General features: G+C 41.8%; 1 protein-coding gene across 5 annotated transcripts in view; it reads left to right on the forward strand.

The window, feature by feature from the left end:
* ACSBG1 (acyl-CoA synthetase bubblegum family member 1) overlaps window positions 1–13,979 on the forward strand; it is a 122,386-nt gene that overhangs the window by 90,852 nt on the left and 17,555 nt on the right. For 4 of the 5 annotated variants that reach the window (XM_050966994.1, XM_050966993.1, XM_050966991.1 and 1 more), the window contains 5 exons: window positions 1,977–2,057; window positions 5,148–5,297; window positions 8,422–8,598; window positions 9,460–9,641; window positions 13,527–13,760. In XM_050966994.1, coding sequence (XP_050822951.1) covers window positions 1,977–2,057; window positions 5,148–5,297; window positions 8,422–8,598; window positions 9,460–9,641; window positions 13,527–13,760 — 824 coding nt within the window. The remainder of the gene's footprint in view (window positions 1–1,976; window positions 2,058–5,147; window positions 5,298–8,421; window positions 8,599–9,459; window positions 9,642–13,526; window positions 13,761–13,979) is intronic. The other variant, XM_050966992.1, reaches the window with a different exon arrangement.

The raw sequence follows: 13,979 nt of genomic DNA on the forward strand, positions 1-13,979 counted from the left end.
GAAACAGACCAGGGCTTTCATTCAATCCCAGTGAATTTATTCCATTTAGACTGAGACAGTTTCAGTTTCCATTGAACTCTATGGTAAACCCAATTGGTCTCCAATGAACAAATGAAATATTGGTAAAAGAAGGGATTATCATACTGGAGGAAAATTTTAAGTGCATCCATTTTATAACAGACATCCAGTCAATTATTCAAGATACTGGTGTTTAGAGACTGAATCTTCCCTCTCCAGAACATCTCTTCCTGCTTGTAATGTTAACTACTGCAGTTCATACCTGCCTCAATCCAATATCATGGTGACTAACATGATATAAACACATAGACAGAGTTGGAAGCTCTTTATTTAAAATGAATGTGTCACAATTTTGGCAAAACTCATTGGAGGCTACAAATGGGACTATGCTGCTTCTCCCTGTGGGGCCTGATCCAGTGACCCAGGAAGACAATGTGATCTTTCCACTGATTTCAGTTGGCTTTGGATTGAGCCCAAGTGAAGAACAGCATTAGGTCAGGTGTTTCTTTCAGTGATATGCTCGAGGAGGCTCTTGGGAATGGAGGAGGAGAGGTGTCCCTGAAGTCCCCTTGCTGAAAATGAAAAGTATGTTGATTGCTCTGCCTCTGATGGAGTTCGCCCCTTTTCTGGATACTCCAAGATACTCTGCCTGGCCAGAGATAACATATCCCTGGGTCTTGTCAAACATACTTCTGATGAATATGACATCATATGATTTAAAGGTACTGAAAGGGAGTGTGACCAAAGAAAAACAGGGATTTTACATGTACTGCGTCCGCCATGGTCAGTGTCCAAGTCTCTGACAATAACTTCAGGAGGAGAGTGTGATGTTGCACCCCATAAGACTTTATGGAAATATGCTTATGAATGTATATATGACATAACTGGAATATGTTTTATGCTACATATGCTATGTAACATATCTCTGCAAAGGTTATGATCAACTGAATCTATTCATCCCTATTTGTAGGTATGTGTCATTTTTGTGTTCGAAGTTATGAATATTGGCTGTGTACTTGCTTGATTTCTAAGTAGCCTTAGTAAAGCATTTGGTCAGCTTCTTGAGAAAGGAATGAAGTAGTCTTAGCACATCAGTTGGCAGCCCCAAGGGGGTTTTTGTGATCCAACCCATCACACACTAACCATTGCTATTCACACAGGTACAATTTCACCAGTTCAGCTATCCATAGTTCAGATCAATAATGTAGGTGCAGCTTTTGCTGGCAGTGCACCATGATGCAATTAAATGCTTCTGGCAAGGATAGGCAAAACTACAGCATGGGAAGTGAAAGCAGCAGCATTGGCATAGAGTTCATAGAGTTCATAGATTATTTGGGTTGGAAGGGACCTCAGAAGATCATCTAGTCCAACCCCCTGCTCAAAGCAGGACCAATCCCCAAATGGCCCCCAACTAAGTATTCAGTTATAATAGCGCTCTTTCAATTTTTTTCTATTTCTTTGAAATTGCCAAATAGCTGTTATTTTTTAAAATTATATATGTTTAAAATGAGGCAGAATATTATAAAAAACGTAACCAAGGCTTGGCTACTTTAGAGACCATCTCTGTCTTCATGTGATAACCAGAGCAGCTGTAATCTGCTCACATCCCACCCTAAAAGCATTACTCTCACTGGTTGAAATGCAAAGAGGCTGGTGGCAGGTCATTTTAAATTAAGGTCCTCAACTCAGGAGGGACCTTAGCTGGAGCACCTTGGCCCAACATAGCATGGGTATAGTCTCCTCCAGAGCATGCTGGAAGGCCTGTGTGTTTCCCCAGGGGTGTTGGGATGAACTGAGTCTGAGTAGCTTTAGGGAGGAGTATTATTTGTGGTGGATTTGAGGGTTTTTGTGGATATCAGTCTAATTCAATTTTTGGAATCTTTTGATAGACACTTTTAATTAAATCAGAAACAAGTGAATCATAAATTATATGCTGTTGTATTTTAAAACCCCAACAGATCTGGAGTCATCTACCGTGCTTGAAAGCAGTTGTGCTATACAATGACTCTTTGCCAGAGAGACATCCCAATATATATACGGTATGTGAATTTTAGAGCAATGTAACAATTCATTCATTTGATGTATTTCACCTTCTTTTCTGTCTGTGAAATATCTGCCAGAGGATCACAATGTTTTCATACGTGTTTGCTCTTCAAAATACTTCAGTGTAATTTTTCATTAATTTCATTTACTCTGCAGCTTGTTTCATAGTTGATATTCAAAATTAGAGCTGCATTGGTTGGCTGGCTTGGTCATGTGTTATTGTTTCAGTTACTGGATTGGATTAACATAATATTTACCGGAGTTCTGGTGAGACTATACTTGCAGATCTTTTGTTGACGTTGTATTGTTAATATATTGTCTGCCCAGCTCTAGCAATTTGTGGTCTGTTATGCTGGATCTGGGAACTAGAGAATGCTTGTGCTCTCACAATCCATTGTCAATATTTTGTTGTCCTATGGAACCGCCTATTCTGCTAATCTTTATATTTGTAGCAAATATTTCTATCCACAAGCAACTGTTGAATACAAGCAACTATTACATATGCAAAGAATGAAACACTTGTTCTAGTGTATTCAGGGTCTTCCTTAGCCCATGCAATACTTAGCAAGATTTGGGACAAGATTAAGGATCAGACTTACTGTCAGCTATAGGCCCCAAATTTAGGTTTAAAAATAGGGTTTTACAAAACCTAATTTGTGTAGAAGAATTTTCATTATTTATTTTTAAAATGTCACTGAAGACAATTTTCTAATGTGACATGTCTAATCCGCATTGTGCTTGGAACTGACTGTGAATTAACAGTGGAAATCCCCTGCTTAGTTTCATTGCCCACACTGAATGAATTGCAGAAAGAATACACAGCATTCAGTAGAGAGTGAATAGTAAACAAATCTCTTAAGGGTTCAGATATCAAAACGGAAACTATTTTGCTAGTAACAGAAGTGAGGAGAAAATGTTTAACATATTTATGCCAACATTGTTCCTTTTCTCTGTATTGATTTTCATAGTATAAAACACTTAACTATACAAAGGCACATAGATATCAAGAGTGTGCTATACAAAATGCAGTGCAATAATAAGAAAAATTAATTTGCAGTGTAAAGAAGATCTTATTTAAACATATACATTTGTTATTAAATAACTGTAAACATTAGAGATTAACTCACACTGAGTTCCAAGTGTCTGAGAACTTTGAAAGAGATAAATGACATGGTTTATATTTTCTAACAGTGGAGGACAAAATGTAACTGAAAATGCTACTGATCCAGTGACAGATCTGCCACCTTTTTTCAGCGAGAGGATAATTTTTACATCAGTTGTGATGATAAGAATTGGCAGTTGCCATGTCTGTATTCCGTACAGAGACACTCAGAAATCAAATCACCAATGGTAGAGATAGTTGTTTGTTAGCTTTGGTACAAATCTAGTCACATAAAACACAGGATGATAGGAAAAGGTTTTTGTGTAATATATTGACAGTTGAGATAATTGTACAGTAATGAGCAGTTGCTGCAGCTACGGCAGACTTTACCCTTCAGTCTCTGTGGAATGGAAACACTATCCTAGTGAAGGTGCTGTTCAAGTAAACAAAGCCTAGGCAACAGGCGCAGTGAGATTAATGCCTTGTGGTATGAAAGAGAGGAAGGTCAAGAATACAAAGCATGAAGAGTCAGGTCATATAGAAATAAATCCTGAGCCTGCACCATTGCCAGTGGAATTGATACAGTTCACTATGTGGGAAGGAGCAGGATGTGAAGAAACCATGAAGGGGTCCACACCCTCCATATGCATGAAACTGTGCTCTGTGGTGGGCTCCTGCATGCTTTTACAGGTGGGGGTTTGGAGCATGACTGGTGTGTCAGTGATTAAAAAGGAATCCCAAGACAGACTCTCCCATGGAGGGGCAGCTTCTCTGCCATGAAGAATACTGCAGGTTAAATACTGAGGTATTAATCACAGAGTGCATCCTGAGGGGAAGGATCCATTCTTCTCAACTATGTAAACTCTCCCTTGGCACCGCCACCTTATAGCCCAGTTGCTGATTACAGGCTTGGTGCAGTGTCCAAGATTTGGCCCTAAGACTGTAGTGGGGAGATTCCTTGCCAGGTATAGAACTGGGGTGCTGCCCTCAGTCACTGTTCATGTAGAGCTGTGTAAACATTATATGAATAATCCAGTCTCAGTGGGAAAACAACCCCTTTTGGTTCTCTTTCCCACATGCTGTGATTACCTTACTCCATCACCTATTAACATTGAAATAATGGGATCTTAATGTTTTCATGTTACTTTCAGACCCATATAAATGCATTCTACCTAGACATATCTGATAGTAATCAATAGAACATATTGGCCCAGATTCTCCATTCTGCTAAGACAATTTTGGGTTGCACAAAGGGACCATATGCTTGCAGCATAAGTTAGACTAGAACCCTTCATGTTCTCCCTTGTTCAGGGACTGGACAGCCCTGAATCAGAGAGCTTCAGCCAGCTTCCTGAATCTGCTCGTCTTCCCTAGGCAGTGGAGAACTAAGGCCATTGTTCAGACATTTAAATAATAAGAATACTTGGCATTTACATAGAGCCTTTCATTGTAGAATCTCAAAGTGCTTTACATATAGAATAGACAAGAAATAATCTATTGGAAACCCAACAGAATTGGACAGTTTACTTGATGTTTTAATTATAAGCTGTGATACAATTTACTTTATTTATGAATCAAAACCATTTCTAACGTGAGGTCTGAGTCACATTTTCAGCCCACTTGACTAGAAAAGTGAATAGGAATGTTATTCTCTAAGTAGTCACCAAAAGAATTGATAAAACGTCACTGCTTTTGCACACTAATAGCTGTATGTTAGTGGTGCTGATTCACAAACTTTTGGGATAACTAGTAGAGAAGGGACTGTGTGACATAGAGATCAAAACTGTGGTCCTATATTGGGCTTAGACACCTCAGACAGGCAAAATTCCAATTTACCTGAATGGGAGTTTTACCTAAGAAAGGTCAGAAGAACCAGGCCAATCTTAATTTTTCTGTCCTTTTTCCAGACTCTTAAAATGTTGCAATTTCCACACTTGCTATTAGCTTAATCTTTCAATTGTTTTTTCCCCATTTCATTTTGTAGATGCAAGAATTTATGGAGTTGGGAAATGAGATACCAGATGCTACACTCAATGACATTATTAGCTCTCAAAAGCCAAACCAATGCTGTGTGCTAGTATACACTTCTGGAACAACTGGGAAGCCAAAAGGAGCCATGCTGAGTCAAGACAATGTATGTACTCCAGACACAGCTTTATGATAAAGATTCTCAAAGCATGAGGGTGTTTATTTCTGTGCTTTGGAAAGAAATGAGATCATGGTGGAGTCTCCAAGCACCGTGACACTCTGTTTTAAGGACACAATAGCAAAAGAAACTATATCCAAACTATATATTTCTGAAAAACTACAAGCTCTTCTCATAGCTGAATATATAAGTGACATTTTTGGGTTCATGCAGTTGATTGTGTGATAAAATGCTATTAGCACAAATATCTTCAAATGACCTCTCAAGATCATCTTCAGAAGAATCATACACCTTAGCCAGCCAATGTCACAGCAGCCTGATATTAGAAGCTTTTGCAAGGTTTTATTAAACTTGGCCCTTTATCTGTAACATTATTACCTTTCCAAGTTACATTCATTTTGGTTCTTCCTAATTTAGTAAAGAATAGCAAAAGTTTTGTATATTCTACAGCCCTCTTATTCACAAAATCTGAGTCTATGTTGCTGCAAACAGCCAACTCTCTAGACCAAAGGGAGGCAAAAAGTCCACTGAAAAAAGGACTTTACACAAAAGTCTGCTCACCATGGGCTAGAATGTGGTTGTCCCTTACATGGCTATGCAGTGCGGGAAAGGATTAAGGAACTTGCATGAACACTTGTGTAGCCCATAATAGGACCTGGCTGGAATTGCAGCTTCTGCTCTTGATGGAGCACAGGAACTGATACTGAGAGCAATTCATCCTAAAGTAGGGAGTAGGCAGAGCAATATCTGGAAGTAGGATACACTGGACATGATGGACCAAAGCTCTGATCTGGTATGGCAAATCCTGTGTTCTTCTGTCTCAAAGGAATCTGGTATAGTTTCTATTTTGCTGTCAAACTATTTCTGGCTACTGTGCACAAGCAGGCTATTTTTATGCTGATCAACACAGTGGAAAACATCCTTTGCCTGTAACTGTGCTGCTGCCTTCTTTAGTCAAAAGACGTTTCCCTCTGCCCTTATTCTAAATCTGTGTTGGGTCAGACATTCATCCCCTTCATCCCCACCCTGAACTGATGTGTGAACATAACTGTGTTGAGGGATTTTTGGATGCTAAGCAGATAATGCAGCTACATATCTAGAAAATATCTTGTCTAGCCTCTTTGTACTCTTCTTCCACAAGCACTTGCCCGATATTGCCTTCTGCACCTAGGTCAGCCTCCCTGAACCTATACACCATGGCTAGTATTCCCGATGCTAAATACCATTGGTGATACTGAATGACTTTGTGTAGGTAAATTACCCTTTCTGTCATGTGAACTCACTGTTCTATAGTATTTATTGCTATTTTGTTTCAAATTGCATCCTAGAAATGCTTTGCTGATGAAAGGTAACAGACTTACCTTCCTGGACACTGGAGTCCTCTTTACCAATAGCAGGGCAACACACAGGCACCAACTTTTCAAAGTGTTGGGGCATACTGGACCCCCAGCTCTGCCCCAGGTCCTATCCCCACCCCATCCCGCCTCTTCTGGCCCCCACTCCACCCCCGCCTCTTCCTGCCTACTTCTGCCCCCTCCCTTGAGCGTGCCACATCCTCACTCCTTTCCCCCAGCCTCCTGCATGCTGCGAAACAACTGATTGCGTTAGGCGGGAGGTGTAGGGAGGGAGTGGGAAGCGCCAATCTGTGGGGCCTGCCACCTGGCAGGAGGCACTGAGGGGATTGGGGGGAGCTGATAGGGGGACTGCCGATGGGTCCCCAGCAGCCATTATTTTTCCCCTGTGGGTGCTCCAGCCTTGCAGCATCCATAGAGTTGGCGCCTATGGGACAGCAGCAAGAGCAGGAACAGTGCAAGCTTCCCTTCATGGGTCTCCCAGTTTACCTCAAGCCTGACTGGGAAGGGCCATCTTTAGGAGTGAAATGGGGAAATAGTCTAAAATAAACAGGTGAAATTCAATAAGGACAAATGCAAAGTAGTACACTTAGGAATGAATAATCAAAATGGGAAATGACTGCCTGGAAGGAAATATTGCAGAAAAGGATCTGGTGGTTATAGTGGATCACAAACTAAATATGAGACAACAATGTAATACTGTTGCAAACAAGCAAATACCACTCTGGGATGTACTAGCAAGAATGTTGTAAGCAAGACACGAAAAGTAATTCTTCTACTCTACTCAGCACTGATAAGGCCTCAGCTGCAGTATTGTGACCAGTTCTGGGCACCACACTGTGGGAAAGATGAGGACAAACTGGAGAAAGTTCAGAGGAGAATAACAAAAATGATTAAAAGTCTAGAAAATCTGACCAACGGGGAGAGAGTGAAAAAATTGGGTGTGTTTAGTCTGGAAAAGAGAAGACGGGGAGACATAACAGTCTTCAAGTACATAAAAGATTGTTATAAAGGGAAGGGTGATAACTTGTTCTTAACCACTGAGGACAGGATAAAAAGTAGTGTGCTTAAATTGCAGCAAGGAAGATTTAGATTAAGTATTAAGAAAAACTTCCTAATCTTCAGGATAGTTAAGCACAAGAACAAATTACCTAGGGAGGTTGTAGACTCTCTGTCATTGGAGGTTTTTAAAAACAGATTAGACAAACACCTGTCAGGGATGGTCTACATAATAGTTAGTCCTGCCTCAGTGCAGGGGACTGGACTATATGACCTATAAAGGTCCCTTCCAGTCCTATGATTCTATGAAGGTGTAGTTCAGTTCCTTTATCTGTTCAGTCCATGGCCGCTCTGGTGAGGTTAATCGTATCAGCAATACCAATTGCATATGTAAGGCAAGAACTGTAGTGCTCACAGTGCTGCCAGGGGAAAAACAGACTGCCGCCATTTCATTATATTCCTCGCAGTTCATTTGCTCTGAATAGGTTTTATAGATGAGTGACAATCTACATGTTATTAGAGGTAGTGATATATCTAAACAGATGACATGCATCTGACGAAGTGAGTATTCACCCACAAAAGCTTATGCTCCAAAACATCTGTTAGTCTATAAGGTGCCACAGGACTCTTTGTCGCTTCTAATAATACATGTGTATTATACAGACAGAGTCAGAGTTTATTAATATACCAGGACTGGCTGCTTAAATTGTATTAAAATAAAACAAAAATAATATTTAACATCTTGTTATTTATGTGAACAGATAACCTGGACGGCAGCACATGCCAGCAGAGCAGGGGATATGCAACCAGCAGAAATCCAACAGGAGATTATAGTCAGTTACCTCCCGCTCAGCCACATAGCTGCTCAGATATATGACCTCTGGACTGGAATCAAGTGGGGAGAGCAAGTTTATTTTGCTGAGCCAGATGCTTTAAAGGTACCTGTAGTACTTTACATTTACATTTAAGTTATTTTTTTCACCAGCAGAAGCACTAAATAGAGCGTTTGGTTTGAAGGAGATGCACAAGATAATTGCAAGTTTTGTGTAACCATTCTGGAAAAGTGAATTCAATGGGAGATGTAGGCCCAATACTCCAGTGGCCAAAGGCCCCATTTTACACTAACCCTGAGCCATGACTAGAACTCTGGTTCGTCAGCTCCAAAATCACAGTTGTCTATCACTTTATAATATAATATATGGAGATATACCTATCCATAGAACTGGAAGGAACCCTGAAAGATCATTGAGTCCAACCCCCTGCCTTCACTAGCAGGACCAAGTACTGATTTTGTCCCAGATGGCCCCCTCAAGGATTGAATTCACAACCCTGGGTTTAGCAGGCCAATGCTCAAACCACTGAGCTATCCATTCCTCCTTTAGCTAAAGAAGAGTTCGTGTAACTGATAGTAATAGTGGGTCTCTTACCCTCTATACACAAAGTTAGTTCATTACATTATAAAATGAAAAATAACATGGCCAGAACCTAAGCCCTTTTTAAGGCAGCAGCTTGAGGATTCTCCTGGCACAGGAGGGAGTGTAAGCGCTGTTTCAGATAGGCAGGATCAGAGGGGATAGAAAGGAGGAGTAAAGCCAACTGTGCACACTCCCACACACACCCAGTACAGACACAGTTGTGTCAAGCACTGGTCTAGCTCACCTGGGGATCTAGCTGAAATAATAGGCTCTGACTTCAATGATATTATACATATAAATACTGCAAGACTTAATCCATTAGGAAGAAAAAAACCTCCATAACACCAATCCTGACCTTTACAATATATTCTCTTATTTTAACAGGGCAGCTTGGTCAATACACTGAAAGAAGCACAGCCAACATCTCATATGGGAGTTCCACGAGTATGGGAGAAAATCATGGAGAAATTAAAGGACATGTGTGCTCAGTCGGGATTTATGAAAAAGAAAATGTTATCATGGGCCATGTCCATTAGCTTAGAGAGGAACCTAAGCTGCTCAGGAAGGTATAATTAGTAACAAATACTACTTTAGTGATGCCCAAAGAACCTTATCTGCCCTCAATTATCCCCAAGTAGCCCCACTGACTTTAGGGGGGTTGCCTTTCTGTTCTCACTAGCACAGATATTTTGCCTGATAATTTGCATTTAGCATTGTAGTTTTATAATTTGGTAGAAATCAGTGGGGACAAAAGATGTTCAATAGCATCTCGTAAAACTGATCTTGGATTCAGTGTCTGCTGGGGTATCTAGTTTTGACTGGATTTTTAAAGATAGGTTTTGTGTCTGGCACAAACTATCCCATGTCTTGCATCCAAGGTTCTGCTCTGGGCTTTACTATAGTTTTCCCCTCGAGATTTTCTCCACCTTTGTTGCATGCACGTTTCATGCTTTGGCATCCATTCCAAGTATATCAATGCATTTTCTCTGATTTTCCAGGATCATAAAACTCATTGCAAGGTGATGTTTTGAAGGCCAAAACTATAATGCAGTTTAAAAAAATATTAGATAAGTTCATGGAGTATAAGTCCATCAATGGTCATTGGCCAAAATGGTCAGGTATGCAACACTATGCTCTGGGTGTCCCTAGCCTTTGTTTGCCAGACATTGGGAGTAGATGACAGATGATGAATCACTTGATGATTGCCTGTTCTGTTCATTGCCTCTGGAAGACAGGATACTGGGCTTGATGGAAGCATAGACTCACAGAAGATTAGGGTCAGAAGAGACCTCAGGAGGTCATTTAGTCCAACCCCCTGCTCAAAGCAGGACCAACCCCAACTAAATCATCCCAGCCAGGGCTTTGTCAAGCCAGGCCTTAAAAACCTCTAAGGATAGAGATTCCACCACCTCCCTAAGTAACCCATTCCAGTGCTTCACCACCATCCTAGTGAAATAGTGTTTCATAATATGCAACCTAGACCTCCCCCACTGCAGCTTGAGACCATTGCTCTTTGTTCTGTCGTCTGCCACCACTGAAAACAGCCAAGCTCCATCCTCTTTGGAACCCCCCTTCAAGTAGTTGAAGGCTGCTGTCAAATCCCCCATCACTGTTCTCATCTGCAGACTAAATAATCCCAGTTCCCTCAGCCTCTCCTCATAAGTCATGTGCCCCAGCCCCCTAATCTTTTTATTGCCCTCCGCTGGACTCTCTCCAATTTATCCACATCCTTTCTGTAGTAGGGGGCCCAGAACTGGACGCAATACTCCAGATGTGGCCTCACCAGTGTCGAATAGAGGGGAATAATCACTTCCCTCGATCTGCTGGCAGTGCTTCTACTTACGCAGCCTAATATGCCATTAGCCTTCTAGACAACAAGGGCACACTGTTGACTCATATCCAGCTTCTCGTCTACTGTAATCCGCAGGTCCTTTTCTGCAGAACTGCCGCTTAGCAAGTTGGTCCCCAGCCTGTAGCAGTGCATGAGATTCTTCTGTCCTAATTGCAGAACTCTGCAATTGTCTTTGTTGAACCTCATCAGATTTCTTTTGGGCCAATCCTCCAATTAGTGTAGGTCACTCTGGACCCTATCCCTACCCTCCCGCATATCTACCTCTCCCCCCATTTTAGTGTAATCTGCAAACTTGTTGAGGGTGCAATCCATCCCATCATCCAGATCATTTATGAAGATGTTGAACAAAACAGGCCCCAGGACAGACCACTGGGGCACTCCACTTGATACCGGCTGCCAACTAGACCTTGAGCCCTTGATCACTACCCATTGAGCCTGACGATCTAGCCAGCTTTCTATCCACCTTGTAGTCCATTAATCTAATCCATACTTTTTTAACTTGCTGTCAAGAATACTGTGGGAGACCTTATCAATAGCTTTGCTAAAATCAAGATATATCACATCCACCACTTTCTCCATATCCACAGAGCCAGTTATCTCATCATAGAAGGCAATCAGGTTGGTCAGGCATGACTTGGCCTTGGTGAATCCATGTTGACTCTACCTGACCACCTTCCTCTCCTCCAGGTGCTTCAAAATGGATTCCTTGAGGACTTGCTCCATGATTTTTCCAGGGACTGAGGTGAGGCTGACTGGTCTGTAGTTTCCTGGATTCTCCTTTTTCCTTTTTTTAAAGATGGGCACTATATTTGCCTTTTTCCAATTGTCTGGGACCTCCCCCGCTCACCACAAGTTTTCAAAGATAGTGGCCAATGGCTCTGCAATGACATCAGCCAACTTCCTAGCACCATTGGATGCATTAGATCTGGCCCCATGGACTTGTGCATGTCCAGCTTTTCTAAATAGTCCTTAACCTGTTCTTTCACCACTGCAGGCTGGTTACCTCCTCCCAATACTGTGCTGCCCAGTGCAGCAGTCTGGGCACTGACCTTGTCTGAAACTGAAACTGTGAAACTGAGGCAAAAAAAGCATTGAGTACTTCAGCTTTTTCCACATCATCTATCACTAGTTTGCCTCCCCCATTCAGTAAGGGTCCCATACTTTCCCTGACCTTATATTAATATATGGAGATATACACCTATCTCATAGAACTAGCAGGGACCCTGAGAGGTCATGGAGTCCAGCCCCCTGCTTTCACTAGGCAGAACTAAGTACTGATTTTGCCCTAGAGCCCTTAGTGGCCCACTCAAGGATTGAGCTCACAATTTTGGGATTAGCAGACCAATGTGCAAACCACTGAGCTATCCCTCCCCTACTTTGTTGCTAACATACTTGTAGAAACCCTTCTTGTTACCCTTCACATCCCTTGCTAGGTGCAACTTCAATTGTGCTTTGGCCTTCCTGATTATACCTCTGCATGCTCAAGCAATATTTTTATACTCCTCCCTAGTCATCTGTCCAAGTTTCCACTTCTTGTACGCTTCCTTTTTGTTTTTAAGCACTTCGAAGATTTCTCTGTTAAGCCAAGTTGCTTACCTGCCATATCTGCTATTCTTTCTGCGCATCGGGATAGTTTGTTCCTGCACCCTCAATAAGGCTTCTTTAAAATACAGCCAGCTCTCCTGAACTCCTTTCCCCCTTATATTAGCCTCCCAGTGGATCCTGCCCATCAGTTCCCTGAGGGAGTCTGCTTTTGGCATAAGTCTGACCCAGTATGGCTGTTCCTAGGTTTTTATGTTATCTACAGAGCCCTGAGGATTAATCACTCCACTCCCCCACCAAAAAGAAACAGTTTTATAGAGGCCTGAGGCACGATAGCACTTGATTATGAATTTATGTACAGCAGAGGAGAAGATCCTGTAGGGTATGTCTACACAGCAAAGAAAAACTCGCAGCTGGCCCATGCCAGCCAACTTGGGCTCGTGGGGCTCAGCTGTGGGACTGTTTCATTACTGGATAGACTTCGGGTCTAGGGCCCAGACTCTAGAATTAAGGGGTGGGAAGATTCCAGAGCTTAGGCTCCAGCCGGAGTCAGCACAGCAATGAAACAGCCCCTCAGCCTGAGTCCCATGAGCCTGAGTTGAATGGCATGGGCCAGCTGCAGGTTTTTCTTTGCAATGTACACATGCCCATAGAGATTTCAAAAAGCATTGCATGTCTGTACTGATGTACTTGTATGACTTTTCAGTTTCCCAGATAGGTTTCTCAAATTTCCCAGACAATGAGGCTCTTGTTATCTTAATGATCATAGATTTTGGTGGAATTAGCACATATTTAAGTGGTAAAGAATCAAGGAATAGTGAAAATAGTGATCTCCATAATGCATTTCATCAGTGAATGCAAAATTGGAACAACCCTGGTATTTGGAGTTAGCATTCAGGGAAGGACATCCTGTAAATGATACAAATGGGAAATAATGTGCCTAGACATCCAAAACCAAGTGATGAACATGTAATTGAAACACAACGTTGGTTTGTTTTGGAAATTATTTACATTTCCTCTGAATTCCCCTGTCTTTATCTGTGTGTTTTCCACTCAGCAGTGACTTGAAGCCCTTTCGAACAAGATTAGCAGACTACTTAGTACTTGCAAAAATCCGCAGTGCTCTGGGATTTTCCCACTGTCAGAAGCATTTCTCTGGTGCTGCTCCTCTCACTACAGAAACTCTGGATTTCTTCTTGAGTCTGAACATCCCGTTGTACCAGGCGTATGGGATGAGCGAGACCACAGGCCCACACTGCATGTCTGGGCCATATGTTTACAGACGTTGCAGGTAATTTTACAGAACCTTTTACATGCAGAAACCAAACAATCCCGTCAACATGAGAATGCCCATGATGCCTCCTGTTCCCACTGTTTTTCTTTCCTACTCCCTCTTTCACCTCCTTGTTTTTATGGCAGTTTCTGGGTAATTAAGTTATGGTACAGAATTACACATTATTCTGTGAATTTGCCAAGTCTTTGTCTTCTCTTTTAGAGTCAAAATCTGTGT

The sequence above is a fragment of the Gopherus flavomarginatus genome, chromosome 9 (assembly GCF_025201925.1).
Source record: "Gopherus flavomarginatus isolate rGopFla2 chromosome 9, rGopFla2.mat.asm, whole genome shotgun sequence".
NCBI classification, from domain to species: domain Eukaryota; kingdom Metazoa; phylum Chordata; order Testudines; family Testudinidae; genus Gopherus; species Gopherus flavomarginatus.